Source organism: Procambarus clarkii, chromosome 29, assembly GCF_040958095.1.
Source record: "Procambarus clarkii isolate CNS0578487 chromosome 29, FALCON_Pclarkii_2.0, whole genome shotgun sequence".
NCBI classification, from domain to species: Eukaryota; Metazoa; Arthropoda; class Malacostraca; order Decapoda; family Cambaridae; genus Procambarus; species Procambarus clarkii.
The window spans coordinates 12,429,903-12,448,624 of NC_091178.1; the positions used below are offsets into that span (position 1 = coordinate 12,429,903).

At 46.7% G+C, this 18,722-nt stretch overlaps 1 protein-coding gene across 1 annotated transcript in view; it reads left to right on the forward strand.

Annotated features, from left to right (window-relative positions):
* The first annotated feature begins 466 nt into the window (after window positions 1–466).
* LOC138369590 (uncharacterized) overlaps window positions 467–18,722 on the forward strand; it is a 30,395-nt gene continuing 12,139 nt past the window's right edge. Inside the window, exons 1-3 of the mRNA XM_069333011.1 lie at window positions 467–664; window positions 7,035–8,109; window positions 8,266–10,019. Of these exons, the coding sequence (XP_069189112.1) occupies window positions 467–664; window positions 7,035–8,109; window positions 8,266–10,019 (3,027 nt within the window). The remainder of the gene's footprint in view (window positions 665–7,034; window positions 8,110–8,265; window positions 10,020–18,722) is intronic.

An 18,722-nucleotide genomic window follows, 5' to 3' on the forward strand; every position in this document is an offset into this window, starting at 1 on the left:
ATATGATTTAATCCGCTTCCAATTTGTAGCCGCAAACTGCTAGAAATTACATGTACCAGCCTTCGTATTTTCTTCAGTCTGTCGCATTCCAGAATAACGACCCTATTTTTTTTATTTTATTTTTTTAGTGATTCTGAAAGGACAACAAAATTGTTAACAGTTTCTTCAATAAATCTCCCAACTTGTTTCAATTGTTTTCCCCCCAAAGTTTGTTGAATTCCTTAGTAATGTCTGTCACTGGAAATGAATTCCTTAGTGATGTGTCACTGGAAATGAAGCCACGAAACGTCTTGTCGTACACACACACACACACACACACACACACACACACACACACACACACACACACACACACACACACACACACACACACCCTATTCTCCCTATTTGCTGCTACGTGGAAAAGAAACAATTGTTTTTCCCTTGCCAGAAACGGGCGAATCCACCTATTCCGCCTGGCTTATCGATGCAGGCGTTAGAAATGCAGGTGTTAGAAATGCAGGTGTTAGAAATGCAGGTGTTAGAAATGCAGGTGTTAGAAATGCAGGTGTTAGAAATGCAGGTGTTAGAAATGCAGGTGTTAGAAATGCAGGTGTTAGAGAAAAACACCCGTCTGAAAATGTTGCAATTTCGTTTTGCGAATTCAGGCAAGTTGGTATATTCCGTAAATTGCGAAATGTAGGCGAGCTGTTATACGATCAAAGATTGTTCATGAAGAACAACTGTACCGGGAAGTTACTTAGCGGAGAACAACAGTACCGGGAAGTTACTTAACGGGAGAACAACTGTACCGGGAAGTTACTTAGCGGAGAACAACAGTACCGGGAAGTTACTTAACGGGAGAACAACTGTACCGGAAAGTTACTTAACGGGAGAACAACAGTACCGGGAAGTTACTTAACGGGAGAACAACAGTACCGGGAAGTTACTTAACGGGAGAACAACTGTACCGGGAAGTTACTTAACGGGAGAACAACTGTACCGGGAAGTTACTTAACGGGAGAACAACTGTACCGGGAAGTTACTTAACGGGAGAACAACTGTACCGGGAAGTTACTTAACGGGAGAACAACTGTACCGGGAAGTTACTTAACGGAGAACAACTGTACCGGAAAGTTATTTAACGGGAGAACAACTGTACCCGGAAGTTACTTAACGGGAGAACAACTGTACCGGGAAGTTACTTAACGGGAGAACAACTGTACCGGGAAGTTACTTAACAGGAGAACAACTGTACCGGAAAGTTACTTAACGGGAGAACAACAGTACCGGGAAGTTACTTAACGGGAGAACAACTGTACCGGGAAGTTACTTAACGGGAGAACAACTGTACCGGGAAGTTACTTAACGGGAGAACAACCGTACCGGGAAGTTACTTAACGGGAGAACAACTGTACCGGGAAGTTACTTAACGGGAGAACAACTGTACCGGGAAGTTACTTAACGGGAGAACAACTGTACCGGGAAGTTACTTAACGGGAGAACAACAGTACCGGGAAGTTACTTAACGGGAGAACAACTGTACCGGGAAGTTACTTAACGGGAGAACAACTGTACCGGGAAGTTACTTAACGGGAGAACAACTGTACCGGGAAGTTACTTAACGGAGAACAACTGTACCGGGAAGTTACTTAACGGGAGAACAACTGTACCGGGAAGTTACTTAACGGGAGAACAACTGTACCGGGAAGTTACTTAACGGGAGAACAACTGTACCGGGAAGTTACTTAACGGGAGAACAACTGTACCGGGAAGTTACTTAACGGGAGAACAACTGTACCGGGAAGTTACTTAACGGGAGAACAACTGTACCGGGAAGTTACTTAACGGGAGAACAACTGTACCGGGAAGTTACTTAACGGGAGAACAACTGTACCGGGAAGTTACTTAACGGGAGAACAACAGTACCGGGAAGTTACTTAACGGGAGAACAACTGTACCGGGAAGTTACTTAACGGGAGAACAACTGTACCGGGAAGTTACTTAACGGGAGAACAACTGTACCGGGAAGTTACTTAACGGAGAACAACTGTACCGGGAAGTTACTTAACGGGAGAACAACTGTACCGGGAAGTTACTTAACGGGAGAACAACTGTACCGGGAAGTTACTTAACGGGAGAACAACTGTACCGGGAAGTTACTTAACGGGAGAACAACTGTACCGGGAAGTTACTTAACGGGAGAACAACTGTACCGGGAAGTTACTTAACGGGAGAACAACTGTACCGGGAAGTTACTTAACGGGAGAACAACTGTACCGGGAAGTTACTTAACGGGAGAACAACTGTACCGAGAAATTAGCAAAATATGAACAACTGTGAAAACAAATAATATTGAAGAACCGAAGTATACTAATAAAGAAGCAATTATTATAGAAGAACTGACTTGAATACTACTAGTACTATGTTCTACTAACCACAATTACTACTATTACTACCACTAAAATGACTACTACTACCACCACAACGACCACTACTACCACCACAACGACTACTACCACTACAACGACTACTACTACCACTACAACGACCACTACTACCACCACAACGACTACTACTACCACTACAACGACCACTACTACCACTACAACGACCACTACTACCACCACAACGACTACTACTACCACTACAACGACCACTACTACCACCACAACGACTACTACTACCACTACAACGACCACTACTACCACTACAACGACTACTACTACCACTACAACGACTAGTACTACCACTACAACGACCACTACTACCACCACAACGACTACTACTACCACTACAACGACCACTACTACCACTACAACGACCACTACTACCACCACAACGACTACTACCACTACAACGACCACTACTACCACCACAACGACTACTACTACCACTACAACGACCACTACTACCACTACAACGACCACTACTACCACCACAACGACTACTACCACTACAACGACCACTACTACCACCACAACGACTACTACTACCACTACAACGACCACTACTACCACTACAACGACTACTACTACCACTACAACGACTACTACTACCACTACAACGACTACTACTACCACTACAACGACCACTACTACCACTACAACGACCACTACTACCACCACAACGACTACTACCACTACAACGACCACTACTACCACTACAACGATTACTCACATTTCGGCAGCTTGGGGACATGTCCCCCTTTCCCCATGTTGTATTCCAGTTTTCACTCACCCACGCTGCCAACGGGCCGTAGGGGGACACTTTGTCGTTCCGATGTCCGTAATAAATAGTGGCCGCACTTACAGGTACCACCCCTCCCCCCCTCACCCCCACCTACGTCAGGCTACCCCCCTCCCCTCCCCCCCCCCTGGCCCGAAATTACGCTCGAAATGACATGTTTTTTTGTAATGAATAGGGGGAAGAAATGACATGCTATACGAGGAGCCAGATACGTAATACAGGGCTTTGACCCGATCATTAAAAACTACCAAATCACCCGGGCTTCGAACCCCGGCACCGTATATGAGCTGATGATATCCCCAAGCGAGGCGGAGGAGATGGAGTCGTGGCTAATTGCTGGTTGGCAGGAGGAGCAGGAGGAGTGTGTTTGTGTGGGTAATGATAGTGGACGGCCGCCGGGTGGGTTTAAGACCGAGCCTTTCCCCCCCCCCCCCCCCACACCAACACAAAATCATCTCAAGAACACAAAACGCGTACCGTATTTATCCTATATAATTCGTTATCTTTGTAGGTTTTTAGGAACCCCCGGTAGGTGTAACTACGCTATCAGATGTTTACTGATGGTATTAGGAAAAAAAATCATATATCTTCCTTTAATGTTTATGCTGCGAGATGGTTGACGATATAAGTCTGTCATAAGTTGATCAAATGCCACAATACACGCCTCGGGCTACTGCTGCTGGCTCGCAGCGATGCTAATGAGGATCGGGCGTTTTCGGGCGTTTCTGCCCGAAACGCTTTGCGTAATAGTGCCTTTAGGCATTGTATGTACTAGCTCTATCTATAAATTCATCAATATCTGTATCACCCCCTTGTATGTATGTACTTTACCTAAATAAACATTTGAATTTTGAATTTAGGATGTAGAAGCGTATTACAATTATTATAATCCAGATTCCCTTTTTGTTTTTCCTTCCTCAGACGTATATATATGTGTAGTTAACCATGTTATGTGTAGGAAGCTGCATGTCGTGAAAACAAGCAGTCCAAAAAATGCACTTTGAGAGGCTTTATGAACAACGTCAACTGAATACCACGATGGTCTTTTCATCCCTCAAATTTCTGATGAGTTTGAGAAGGGAGCCATCAGGAGGGCCAGAAGAGGAGAGCAGCGGTGCTCAGCGTCCATCTCTAGACAAAACAGTAGTAATCTGTCGTGCTTAGACAAATCCCCCCCTTTGTCTGATAGAGAGAGATGAATGTGATAGTTATCGAGACCTCGCCGGAGGAGCCTCTTAGTAGAGGGGCCCCCCTTAGTGGAGGGGGGGCCCCCACCGGTCATCAGCCCCCTCACCTTAGGAATGGACGCGCCTCTATACAACTTTATCCCAGAGGCTCGTACACTGAAAACTCATTCTCTTAAATGCTGTATAATTTCATGTCTCTTTATAGGCTTCGTGGAAGTTATGATCAGCGGGGTCTTCATCTTATATTTACAAACACACACACACACACACACACACAAACACACACACACACACACACACACACACACACAAACCAGGCAGGCCACGACCAGGCAACGAAAATTAGGCAGGAAAGAGAAGGGTGGGCCGACTGCATTTTCCTGGATTGCCAAAAAGCCTTTGACACAGTACCCCATAAAAGGCTGTTAAAAAAGTTGGAGCAACAGGCAGGAGTAAAAGGGAAGGTGCTCCAGTGGATAAGGGAGTACTTAAGCAACAGGAAACAGCGAGTAACGGTGAGGGGGAAGACATCAGAGTGGCGAGATGTCACCAGCGGAGTCCCACAGGGCTCAGTACTTGGACCCATCCTGTTTCTAATATATGTGAACGATCTTCCAGAGGGTATAGACTCATTCCTCTCGATGTTTGCTGATGATGCAAAAATTATGAGAAGAATCAAGACGGATGAAGATAGACAGAGACTACAGGATGACCTGGATAAACTGGAGGAATGGTCTAGAAAATGGCTGCTGAAGTTCAACTCTGGAAAGTGTAAGGTGATGAAATTAGGCGAAGGGAGCAGGAGGCTGAACACAAGGTATCATCTGGGAGGGGAAATCCTGCAAGAATCAAATAGAGAGAAGGATCTGGGGGTTGATATCACACCGAACCTGTCCCCAGAGGCCCACATCAAAAGAATATCATCAGCGGCATATGCTAGACTGGCCAACATAAGAACTGCCTTCAGAAACTTGTGTAAGGAATCTTTCAGAACCCTGTATACCACTTATGTAAGACCAATCCTGGAGTATGCAGCTCCAGCCTGGAGTCCATACCTAGTTAAACACAAGACAAAGTTAGAGAAGATTCAGCGGTATGCCACCAGGCTCGTCCCGGAACTGAGAGGATTGAGCTACGAGGAAAGGCTAAAGGAGCTGAACCTCACATCCCTGGAAAACAGAAGAGTAAGGGGAGACATGATAACCACCTACAAAATTCTCAGGGGAATTGACAGGGTGGACAAAGACAAACTCTTCAGCACGGGTGGGACACGAACACGGGGACACAGGTGGAAACTTAGTACCCAGATGAGCCACAGAGACGTTAGAAAGAATTTTTTCAGTGTCAGAGTAGTTAATAAATGGAATGCACTAGGAAGTGATGTGGTGGAGGCTGACTCCATACACAGTTTCAAATGTAGGTATGATAGAGCCCAGTAGGCTCAGGAATCTGTACACCAGTTGATTGACAGTTGAGAGGCGGGACCAAAGAGCCAAAGCTCAACCCCCGCAAGCACAATTAGGTGAGTACAATTAGGTGAGTACACACACACACACACACACACACACACACATACCTCTGAGCTGGAAAAAGTTCAGAGGTATGCCACTTGGCTAGTCCCAGAACTAAGAAGCATGAGTTACGAGGAAAGACTGCATGAAATGCACCTAACGTCGCTGGAAGATAGGAGAGCTCGGGGAGACATCACTACCTACAAAATTCAAAGAGGAATCGACAGGGTAGATAAAAGATAAATTGTTTAACACGGGGGAGTACTCGAACAAGGGGACACAGGGGTGGAAACTGAGTCCCCAAATGAGCCACAGGGACATTAGAAAGAACTTTTTCATTGTCAGAGTAATTAACAGATGGAATGCATTAGGCAGTGACGTGGTGGAGGCTGGCTCAATACACAGTTTCAAATGAAGATATGACAGAGCCCAGTAGGCTCAGGAATCTGTACAGCAGTTGATTGACAGTTGAAAGGCAGGACCAAAGAGCCGAAGATCAAACCCCGCAAGCACAACTAGGTAAGTACGCCATCATCTATATCCCCCCCCCCAATCCCCAGATCCATCCACCCCAATCCCCAGGTCGACTCCCTCCCCCCTTAACCAATCCACCTCTCCCCTAGGTTTCTTACAGCAATTAAGGTTTCCAATACTGTGAGCTGATGGTAAATAAAATATCGCAAACCACGTCAGTTCATCCATGAATGAGAAGGAGAACATCCATGGATGAGGGGGACGGAATTATCGTGGGAAAGCGCTAAGTCATTACTATTATATAGCACTTGAAATGGGGTCAGGATAAGGATTTGGGATGGGACGGTGGAAAGGAATGGTACCCAACCATTCCTTTGTTCTCATCTATGGATTAGAACATCCTTCAATAAGAATGAAAACATACACGGATGATTTTAGCACCTGTGATCCTAACACAGCTGTGCCGCCAACACCTTCTTACCTAGCACCTGCGTTCCTAGCATCATGCATCTTGGCACCTTCGTTCCTAGCATTCACAATCCTTCACAAGTGTTCCAGGCACTTGAGACTTGAGCGATGGCTTTCCAGATACTTAGGTCTTGAGCACCAGTCTTCCAGACACTCGGGGCCCTAGGCACCAGTCTTCCAGACACTCGGGGCCCTAGGCACCAGTCTTCCAGACACTCGGGCCCTTGGCACCAGTCTTCCAGACACTCGGGCCCTTAGCACCAGTCTTCCAGACACTCGGGCCCTTGGCACCAGTCTTCCAGACACTCGGGCCCTTGGCACCAGTCTTCCAGACACTCGGGCCCTTGGCACCAGTCTTCCAGACACTCGGGCCCTTGGCACCAGTCTTCCAGACACTCGGGCCCTTGGCACCAGTCTTCCAGACACTCGGGGCCCTAGGCACCAGTCTTCCAGACACTCGGGCCCTTGGCACCAGTCTTCCAGACACTCGGGGCCCTTGGCACCAGTCTTCCAGACACTCGGGCCCTTGGCACCAGTCTTCCAGACACTCGGGCCCTTGGCATCAGTCTTTCAGGCACTCGGGGCCCTTGGCACCAGTCTTCCAGACACTCGGGGCCCTAGGCACCAGTCTTCCAGACACTCGGGGCCCTTGGCACCAGTCTTCCAGACACTCGAGCCCTTGGCACCAGTCTTCCAGACACTCGGGCCCTTAGCACCAGTCTTCCAGACACTCGGGCCCTTGGCACCAGTCTTCCAGACACTCGGGCCCTTGGCATCAGTCTTTCAGGCACTCGGGGCCCTTGGCACCAGTCTTCCAGACACTCGGGGCCCTAGGCACCAGTCTTCCAGACACTCGGGGCCCTTGGCACCAGTCTTCCAGACACTCGGGGCCCTTGGCACCAGTCTTCCAGACACTCGGGCCCTTGGCACCAGTCTTCCAGACACTCGGGCCCTTAGCACCAGTCTTCCAGACACTCGGGCCCTTAGCACCAGTCTTCCAGACACTCGGGCCCTTAGCACCAGTCTTCCAGACACTCGGGCCCTTAGCACCAGTCTTCCAGACACTCGGGCCCTTGGCACCAGTCTTCCAGACACTCGGGCCCTTAGCACCAGTCTTCCAGACACTCGGGCCCTTAGCACCAGTCTTCCAGACACTCGGGCCCTTAGCACCAGTCTTCCAGACACTCGGGCCCTTGGCACCAGTCTTCCAGACATTCGGGCCCTTGGCATCAGTCTTTCAGGCACTCGGGGCCCTTAGCACCAATCTTCCAGGAATTTAAGTCTATTATCTGTGTTCCAGGCATTTGGATTCTTAGTACCTGTCGGTGTTTAAACTGCATTTCTGGAAACTGCATTGATGAAGCCAGTGTAACTTGTGCCCACGACTCTTGTTCTAGTGGTCCTAGAGCCTGTGACTCTTGTACTAGTGGTCCTGGAGCCTGTGACTCTTGTACTAGTGGTCCTGGAGCCTGTGACTCTTGTACTAGTGGTCCTAGAGCCTGTGACTCTTGTACTAGTGGTCCTAGAGCCTGTGACTCTTGTACTAGTGGTCCTGGAGCCTGTGACTCTTGTACTAGTGGTCCTAGAGCCTGTGACTCTTGTACTAGTGGTCCTAGAGCCTGTGACTCTTGTACTAGTAATCCTGGAGCCTGTGACTCTTGTACTAGTGGTCCTAGAGCCTGTGACTCTTGTACTAGTGATCCTGGAGCCTGTGACTCTTGTACTAGTGGTCCTGGAGCCTGTGACTCTTGTACTAGTGATCCTGGAGCCTGTGACCCTTGTACTAGTGGTCCTGGAGCCTGTGACTCTTGTACTAGTGGTCCTGGAGCCTGTGACCCTTGTACTAGTGGTCCTAGAGCCTGTGACTCTTGTACTAGTGGTCCTAGAGCCTGTGACTCTTGTACTAGTGGTCCTAGAGCCTGTGACTCTTGTACTAGTGGTCCTGGAGCCTGTGACTCTTGTACTAGTGGTCCTGGAGCCTGTGACTCTTGTACTAGTGGTCCTGGAGCCTATGACTCTTGTACTAGTGGTCCTGGAGCCTGTGACTCTTGTACTAGTGGTCCTGGAGCCTGTGACTCTTGTACTAGTGGTCCTAGAGCCTGTGACTCTTGTACTAGTGGTCCTGGAGCCTGTGACCCTTGTACTAGTGGTCCTTGAGCCTGTGACTCTTGTACTAGTGGTCCTAGAGCCTGTGACTCTTGTACTAGTGGTCCTAGAGCCTGTGACTCTTGTACTAGTGGTCCTGGAGCCTGTGACTCTTGTACTAGTGGTCCTGGAGCCTGTGACTCTTGTACTAGTGGTCCTGGAGCCTGTGACTCTTGTACTAGTGGTCCTGGAGCCTGTGACTCTTGTACTAGTGGTCCTGGAGCCTGTGACTCTTGTACTAGTGGTCCTGGAGCCTGTGACCCTCGTACTAGTGGTCCTAGAGCCTGTGACTCTTGTACTAGTGGTCCTGGAGCCTGTGACTCTTGTACTAGTGGTCCTGGAGCCTGTGACCCTCGTACTAGTGGTCCTGGAGCCTGTGACTCTTGTACTAGTGGTCCTAGAGCCTGTGACTCTTGTACTAGGGGTCCTGGAGCCTGTGACTCTTGTACTAGTGGTCCTGGAGCCTGTGACTCTTGTACTAGTGGTCCTGGAGCCTGTGACCCTTGTACTAGTGGTCCTAGAGCCTGTGACTCTTGTACTAGTGGTCCTGGAGCCTGTGACTCTTGTACTAGTGGTCCTGGAGCCTGTGACTCTTGTACTAGTGGTCCTAGAGCCTGTGACTCTTGTACTAGGGGTCCTGGAGCCTGTGACTCTTGTACTAGTGGTCCTGGAGCCTGTGACTCTTGTACTAGTGGTCCTGGAGCCTGTGACTCTTGTACTAGTGGTCCTGGAGCCTGTGACTCTTGTACTAGTGGTCCTGGAACCTGTGACCCTTGTACTAGTGGTCCTGGAGCCTGTGACTCTTGTACTAGGGGTCCTGGAGCCTGTGACTCTTGTACTAGTGGTCCTGGAGCCTGTGACTCTTGTACTAGTGGTCCTGGAACCTGTGACCCTTGTACTAGTGGTCCTGGAGCCTGTGACTCTTGTACTAGGGGTCCTGGAGCCTGTGACTCTTGTACTAGTGGTCCTGGAGCCTGTGACTCTTGTACTAGTGATCCTGGAACCTGTAACTTGTGCTCAGTGGTCTCTTTCTTTCAAAGATCGGGCCAACCACCACTTGTCACTACCATCCATCAGAGTCGTCACCATCCATCACCTGTCACCACTATCCATCACCAGGTAACGAGGTGTCACGATGGATGGGTTGTTTTAATTGTTGTAATTGTAGTACAAAAGTGGTCGTGTGAACTGTGCGAGTGGTAGAGATTGTAGAAGTCACAAGTGGTGGTGTTTGTTGTAGTTGAAGCATGGTGGTGATGGTGGTGATGGTGGTGGTGGTGGTGATGGTGGTGGTGGTGGTGGTGGTGGTGGTGGTGGTGGTGGTGGTGGTGGTGGTGGTGGTGATGGTGGTGGTGGTGATGGTGGTGATGGTGGTGGTGGTGGTGGTGGTGATGGTGGTGGTGGTGGTGGTGGTGGTGGTGGTGGTGATGGTGGTGGTGGTGGTGATGGTGGTGGTGGTGGTGGTGGTGGTGGTGGTGGTGATGATGGTGGTGGTGGTGGTGGTGATGGTGGTGGTGGTGATAGTGGTGGTGGTGGTGGTGGTGGTGGTGGTGATGGTGGTGGTGGCACCACCCGGTTATCCCCTGCAAATACACAACGTAACGATCCCTATTGTTATCTTGTTATCATTCTACAACTTACTCGGGCGTTGTAGAGACGTCGTAATTCCGTCTTGTGTTTGGTGGGATTATACACGGGGAAAGGGAATTGTCAGGGGGAAAGCGCTAAGCCATTACGACTATTTATATATAGCACTTGGGAAGGGGAGTCACGATAAGGATTTGGGATGGGACGGGGGAAAGGAATGGTGTCTAACCACTTGTGGACGGTCGGGGAATGAATGCCGACCTGCATGAAGTGAGACCGTCGCTCTACCGTCCAGCCCAAGTGATTGGGCATGACTTACAGTTGAATCACGGTAAAATTCATTCAGTCCGGTTGCATATTTATCATGTCAAGGTGGTACAGTGGTAGAGTATGCGGCTGGCCATACCTTGGTCGCGGGTTTGCGTCATCTCAGAACCCCAGTGGATTTTCTCAAGACAAATAACAATAATAAAATCAGGAGTAGCCATGATGAGGGTTCGAACCTGCACAATGGGCATACTCCCAAGTATATATACGCCTTAACTAACCTAGCAATGAGTTTCGAGTATGTCGTGGCCGAGTTGGTTAGGGCTTATACTTGGGAGTACCCAAGTGTCCAGGTTCGAATCCTCATCATGGTTCTACTGATTTTTCTCATTGATGTGTCACGTTAATCTGATTTCTTTGTGAAATAAATAATAATACTAATAATAATAATAATAATAATAATAATAATTACCAATATATTCAGTGCACAAAATGACTATTACAAAGAAACAATACCTTTCACACCCATCAAAATATATATATTAATCTGGACGGCTATGATTGATGACTGATGATTGGAAGAACGTCTATAAAATATATTGTTGTTATAGATTTAGCTACTAGGAACAAAAAGTTCCAAGTAGCACGGGCTATGGTGAGCCCGTAGTGGACTTACCTTTCACAGGAGCGGGGCTGCAACTTGAAATGTAAAAAATATATAATCCGTTGATTATATAATTTCGTTTAACCCCCAATTCTCCTGACCTAAGGAAAATCCCCCAATCCTCCCCCAACTCTTCCCCCAACCCTCCCCATCCCATAGGGAGGGAGATCCATCAGGCGTTAACGAGGTGGAAGGTAAGGTGCGTAAAGGCGGGTAGTTAGGCCTGTGGGGTAGTCCTACCTGCTCCGCTAACTACCTGTAAGACAGCCCTTTATTATCCCCCAAAAGAAAAATACCCGAAATTGTGTAATGTTCAAGAATGTGTAAAAATGAGAAAGCGAGAATTCTTAGCCACTTGGAGTGGAGGGTTAAATATGTTAATTCTGGTAGTAATAAGGAGGGCAATCATGGAACTTTTCCAAATCTTCTATTTTCTTTTCCAAATGACGTACCAAAAAAAAGGCACTTAACGTACCACTTAACGTACCACTCGGGCAAAACAAAATAGAGAATTAGGACTGTTACCACTTACCTAATTTGAATAATTTGCAACACAATTTATTTTTACAAACACCTTGCAAATTAATAATAAAAATAAAATATCCAAAAAAGCCAAAATATCAAAATCCCTCGTTAACCCTTCGTTAGCCTAGGAATTGACATAGAGATGAGAAAACACGAGTTTTTCATACTTCGTTAAATCCCAGTTATCCCACCACAAAGGGATCTTGAAGAAACGAGATTTTCACACACACACACACACACACACACACACACACACACACACACACACACACACACACACACACACACACACACACACACACACAGGAAGGATTAGGAAGTGAAGTGGTGGAGGCTGACTCCATACACAGTTTCAAGTGTAGATATGATAGAGCCCAATAGGCTCAGGAATCTGTACACCTGTTGATTGACGGTTGAGAGGCGGGACCAAAGAGCCAGAGCTCAACCCCCGCAAACACAACTAGGTGAGTACACACACACACACACACACACACACACACACACACACACACACACACACACACACACACACACACACACACACACACACACACACACATACACACACTTCGCTAATCCCAGCCATCAATATGCAACTACAAATATCCAGTAAATCACGACAAGAGCGACTAAAACAATACACTTCATCCCCAGCACTCCAGCGTCACTATATCACCTCGTAAACCAGACGGCCGGCCTCGTTGGTTCTGTGATTTACCGCAAGGCCCTGGTTCTCCGCCGCCTCTCTGGGACCCCCAGGGCCTGCTCCCAGGGACCCCAGGCCCACTCTCCTCTCCCCCGTCTCACCCCAAATTGGGAACGAGGGACCGGACAGGACAGGGATGCACCGGAGGAGAGACAGGGACGGGGTGAAGCAGACGGGAGGAGGATATGAAGGAGATTAGACGGGTAGGGCTGGGAAACAGCCAACGGGTCTTCCAAGCAGGGTTAGGAGAACATCGAAGTGAAGAGTCTGACTGGACGGAAAGGGGGATGGGTGAGTGTTCCATCCAGTGTAGAAGGGGATGGTTGGATGGATGTATGACCGGTGAATAAGGGGAAAGTGGACGGGTGGTGAGGTGGTATGAGGATCGAAAGTCTGACTAGGGGAGCTGTGAGGGGCTAGACCATGAGTGCTGACGAGGTGTAGTTGTTTGGGGGTGACGAGGGTAGAGGGATAGATACACACGTCATATAGGGATGGGATAGAGGGCTGGATAGCGGCAGACGCAGCCTATAAGGTTATAAGGAAACACTTCTCAATGTAACCAGAATCAAGTGGAATGAGGTGGACCAACGCAACAAGCGACATAACATAATAACGAAGCAACAACGAACGATAATAACAAGCAATAACAACAAGGAAGCAGAATAACGTTAGCAGCATACGCCATATTAACAACCCCTCAGGATACCTTTCAGGTACTCACAGACACTGGCTGTAAATACACCGTTTGACAGACACCTATATGAGACCAGTTCTTGAACATGCAGCCCCGTTATGAAAGCCCTCCCCCCCCCTCCCTCCACCTGAAAAGGCACACAATATCACTAAAAAAAAGGTCCTAAGATATACAACAAGACTCGTATTAATATAAATGAAAAAGTACATACAATGGCGAAAAAGGTGTATGTCCCATTTTTCTTTATGCAGCGTGTGGCGAGCCCCCTACCGGGCAGCCGACAAATTACAGGCATGGCACAGGGAGGCCAATAGTCCCGTCGTGACCCAAGCCCTAAAACAAAGGATCACAACCTCTTCTGCATACATGATTAAGTGTGGATTCCTCCAGAAGTGCTGGCAAATTTGTAGCGTCTGAGAGTTGCATAATATAACCTCTGGGTGGTGTTTGCTGATGCATCTTCCTTTGCAAATAGACGAGAAAAAAATAAAAAAAACTTGAAAAATGAGCAGGAATTGATTTATGCATCTTTGTTTATAAGCTATTTCCTAATACAAGTGTTTAACATGATCACGAAAAGTCGTAAATATAAGAGAGTATTTAATAAAGACACCATTTCGGAAAGGAGCGTGAAATTTTTGCTTGAATATCATCAAGGATAAATTTGTATAGACCAAAATCTCTACACAACCATTAGAGTTTGCTTAAACAATGCTATATTTATCCAGATGTCTACAAGGCGATGTACATAAAGTTATACCTTTAATATATATATAACAGAAAGATCAGGTATGTGCATCATATACATATCTAGAGTTGAAGATTTCCAATATGTAAACATCATTGATGAAATAAGACCTCATAAGAGGAAAGATATGACAACAGTATAGAAAAGGTGTGACTCCAGATCCAAGAGAGACAAGAGTAGAGACCTCAGTAGGCTTCACATGTAAATGATTTCTTGAGTTTCTGTTTTCATTTCAAATTACCCAACAACACAAACGCTCATCCACTTCCAACCACTTTGACTGGAAGACAGAGCGACGGTCTCGCTTCATGCTTCATGTTGGGCACTAAACCTTCCCTTCGTTCCATCCCAAATCGCTATCCTGACCCCTTCCCAAGTGCTATATAGTCGTAATAGCTTGGCGCTTTCCTGCTGATAGTTCCTTTCCTTCCTTGCACTCGTTGATATAGCGGTGATACAGCACTGTTTCTTCACCCCATCCTCATTCTGCCTCCTGGCTCCCTTATTCCTTCCAAGTCTTATATAGCCCTGCTGGCCAGCAGTTTCCCCATGATAATTACTTTACCACGCGAAGTACATCGACTACACACACACACACTTCCCTGAAGGTGGAACCCCCACGCATGTTATGGATGCGGAACGACGGCGTTTGCTCCTCAAAAGATACTTTAGCTCCTTAGTACCAGATGGTATTAAACGAGACGTTATAGCACGTTGTGTTATACTTACCGTAACCAGGAGGCATTTTATCAGTCCCCGAAGGTCGCAGTTCAGCTCTGCACACCCATAATAAAACTTAGACAAAGTTAGAGATTTTAAGTTAGAGTTAGAAAAAAAATTTATTTTATTTTTTCAGGCCGTGATCGTATAACGGTTAGCACATTGCGTTGTGTGGAAACTTTGAAGGAATATCAACTACTTTTCTGATATTGCGATTACATCTGAGTCAATGTTGTTTGTCCCGACGTATATTGCGTAAGTATCTTTAATTCTCTTCTTTGTTCCGAGTAGCTGAATCTAAAACAACATTAATTCTCTATATTTTCTTAGGAATAATTTCGTATCTAATGCAGGGGGTAACTATGGTGATGTCGGAACAGCCAACGAGGCCATGACTTTAATGTCTTTTAAAGATATTTTAAACAATTATAATTAACTTCAATATTACGTTTCTTTGCTAATTGTTCATCACAGGAACTTTCCAGTCAAGAAAACCTTCTTTTCATTCAACTTTCACTTTTATTATTACATTCTGTGTCCTATGAATTATAGTTAGTCATACAAAAAAAAACTAAAAAGAATGAATAATGAAAACAATGAAACATTTCATTAAACCTTAATCACATATTGCAATCTCCTCTCAAGGCAAAACAGCAGCAGCAGCACAATCCACACCACCTTAGCCAGCAACACCACCACAATTTGCAAGCATTTCCCCTTTAGGACCAAAGCACCAGAGCAGACAAGCAGAAACCCTCATCATTGTCTTCAGGATGGTTAAATAAGAACACGGCCCCATAACCCTATTCTGTGTTTGCAGTTTGCATCCAATTTAGATGTAATCTTGGCCACGGGAGCAACAGCAGCGAGTCCCAGGGGGGTTATGTTCATCTCGGCTGTTCACCTCAATAATGGTTTTTGTCATCAACTGGCTTTATGACTCTACAAGTACACCAGAGAGCTGCTGTGATGGTCGATTCTTGTGCTCTGGGCTGACGAATGCTGAGGGCTTGAGCTTCTGTGTTCTGGCCTCCTTTGTTTCTGATCTCATTGGTTTGGGATCCTTTTGTGCGTTGTGGGTTCATTGGTGTGATGCTGGTGGGATGGTTGGCTGGTGGGATGGTTGGCTGGTGGGATGGTTGGCTGGTGGAAGGCTTCGCTGCTTATGAGAGAGGCTTTTTTCCACGTAAAGACTTTTATCATATATGTGCATGTTAGAATGCATTGACAACTTTCCGTCAATGGTCTTCCTAGTCATTGACGTGTATGTGTGTGTGTGTGTGTGTGTGTGTGTGTGTGTGTGTGTGTGTGTGTGTGTGTGTGTGTGTGTGTGTGTGTGTGTGTGTGTGTGCGCGCGCGCATTTAACTAGGCTTTATTTACAATGAGTGGCTCAGGCTCTGGCTGTTCCTTGACAGGACAAGTGACCATTAGCACACTATTAGACTAAGGGGGTTAAGACTTGTTCAAAAGTGGCCCTGCTTGTCGACGCATCTACTCCTTTGGCCGTAGTGAAGTTTTACAACTTTAGAACACTTTCCCACCAAGAGACTCGAACCCTAGCCAGCACAGAAGCCTCGCAGACAGCCACTGGCATAACAGGAACGCCTTTAACCCACTGCACCAAACTCAGACCCTTAAAAGAGATGGTAATATATATATATATATATATATATATATATATATATATATATATATATATATATATATATATATATATATATATATATATATATATATATATATATATATATATATATATATAACATGGGTTCCTTTTAGACGTGGAACTGGCATTATGACTCTTATTTTAGAAGTGTCCACGAGCGACAGTCGTCGATTCCGTCACATCATATCTGTGAGAAGGTCGTATATATGCAGATAAGGCTGTCGGCCACCATGATAACCCCCGCACCAGCCGTTCCTCCAGTGATGCAACCCTGTTTTTACGGCTTCATAACTTAGCGCATTTTATCCCTGGCGCCAGGATCATTATCATATTCATAACGTGGGGCAGCCATAAGGAGGGGGGGACCCCTTTAATGGCAGGCTATTATTATCTCGCCTCTGCATTAAAATTCGTAATGTTGTTCAACAGTCAGTTTGAACAATGGAAAGGTTCATTGGGGCAATCGCAAGAAAGGGGAGCCCGCGGTGACCGGTGAGGTGGTGGTGATGCGGTAGATCCATCAATTCTTTCTTTCACAGCAATCAACTCGGAGGAAATGATTTGTCCATTTCCCATCTTCCATTCGAAGCTTTCCTGGCCGGGTCCTCCAAGTCCGAGGAAAGACTACGTGTGATGATGGTTGGAAAGGGGTGTAGAGGTAAGACCAGTACCGAGGAGGAGGTGTAGCCGGTAGACCAGTACACAGGAGGTGGTGTAGCCACAATATGGTCGAGGATAAGGTGTAGGGGAGCCATGAGAACAAGGTGTTGGTGTAGCGTCGTCAGGTGCAGTGTGTTTGTGTGTGTGTACCTGCTAATGATCAGAGCCTCAGCGACCGCCCTCCACACTCTCCTCCGTCCTCGCCTTTAGAACTGTGCTTGTTGTGTGTGTGTGTGTGTGTGTGTGTGTGTGTGTGTGTGTGTGTGTGTGTGTGTGTGTGTGTGTGTGTGTGTGTGTGTGTTTCCCAGAGTCTCTCTCCTAACTCAAGGGTTCTCGTGCCTGAAGTAGCTTCTTCACCATCCCCTCAGGTGTTGCTGTGCCATTTTAGATATATTCCGAGGCCAATATTGCCTTATCAATGTCTTCTGCCTCCAGAAGCTAAACGTTAATCAGGTAATTAACGACGACTCAGAAGATGAAGACCTGCATCTTAGAATGTTAAACTCTTACCCTTCAAGATGCAGCATCACAAGTGAAGAGACAGGTTGCTGGAGCGTTCAGAGCGTCCAGCCACTACCATCATTCCATATTCATAAGTTCTCCAAGAACAGTGTAACCAATTATTCAAAATAACCCATAAGAGTCAAATTATCTAACTGAGACCTAAGCCCTGTTATTATCACATTCCTAATGTAACGGGAATGTGAAACATGATTGTCTTTGGGTTGTTCTGGCCGGATCTGGTTGGTACTGGGTGTTACTGGGTGGTACTGGGTGGTACTGGGTGGTACTGGGTGGTACTGGGTGTTACTGGGTGTTACTGGGTGGTACTGGGTGTTACTGGGTGGTACTGGGTGGTACTGGGTGGGTGGTACTGGGTGGTACTGGGTAATTCGTTGGGCACCCCACTTAAATCTCACAGCTTCGACTCATAACTTACACAACTCAGACATTAAATCACTTTTGTAAACTATAACATCTCTCTTTTTTTTCCATTTACACACCAAATATTTGGGTAAAAATTGTGGCAAAATTGGTAGGAATGTACATCTTCGGCCTCCAGTTCTCACTTCTTCCCAAATTATCTGTGTACGCCTTTGCGAATGGAGAAATAAACAAACATATTGTTAACATAATTACGTGCTTCTCTAAACTATAGGAAGGGTTACATAGTTTGTATCGAGAGATTGTGTGAACTGGCTTTATGTATCCACCGACATATTTATTCCTGCAGCTATAGCGTCGATGTGTCCCGGTACACAGCTGGTGAATAACAGACAGGTCTGTCCTGGAAACATATATGTCATGGGGCACACCTGAAGCTCCACAGCTGGCGGGTATGTGTGTCATGGGGTGGAGTGAGCATATGGCTTAGGTGCTGACTATGTGGGTGTTACAAGGGACTCTTGGCCGGGGCGTTACGAATGGGCAGGAGATTTGGAATGAATTAACAGTTGGTCAGTTGTCT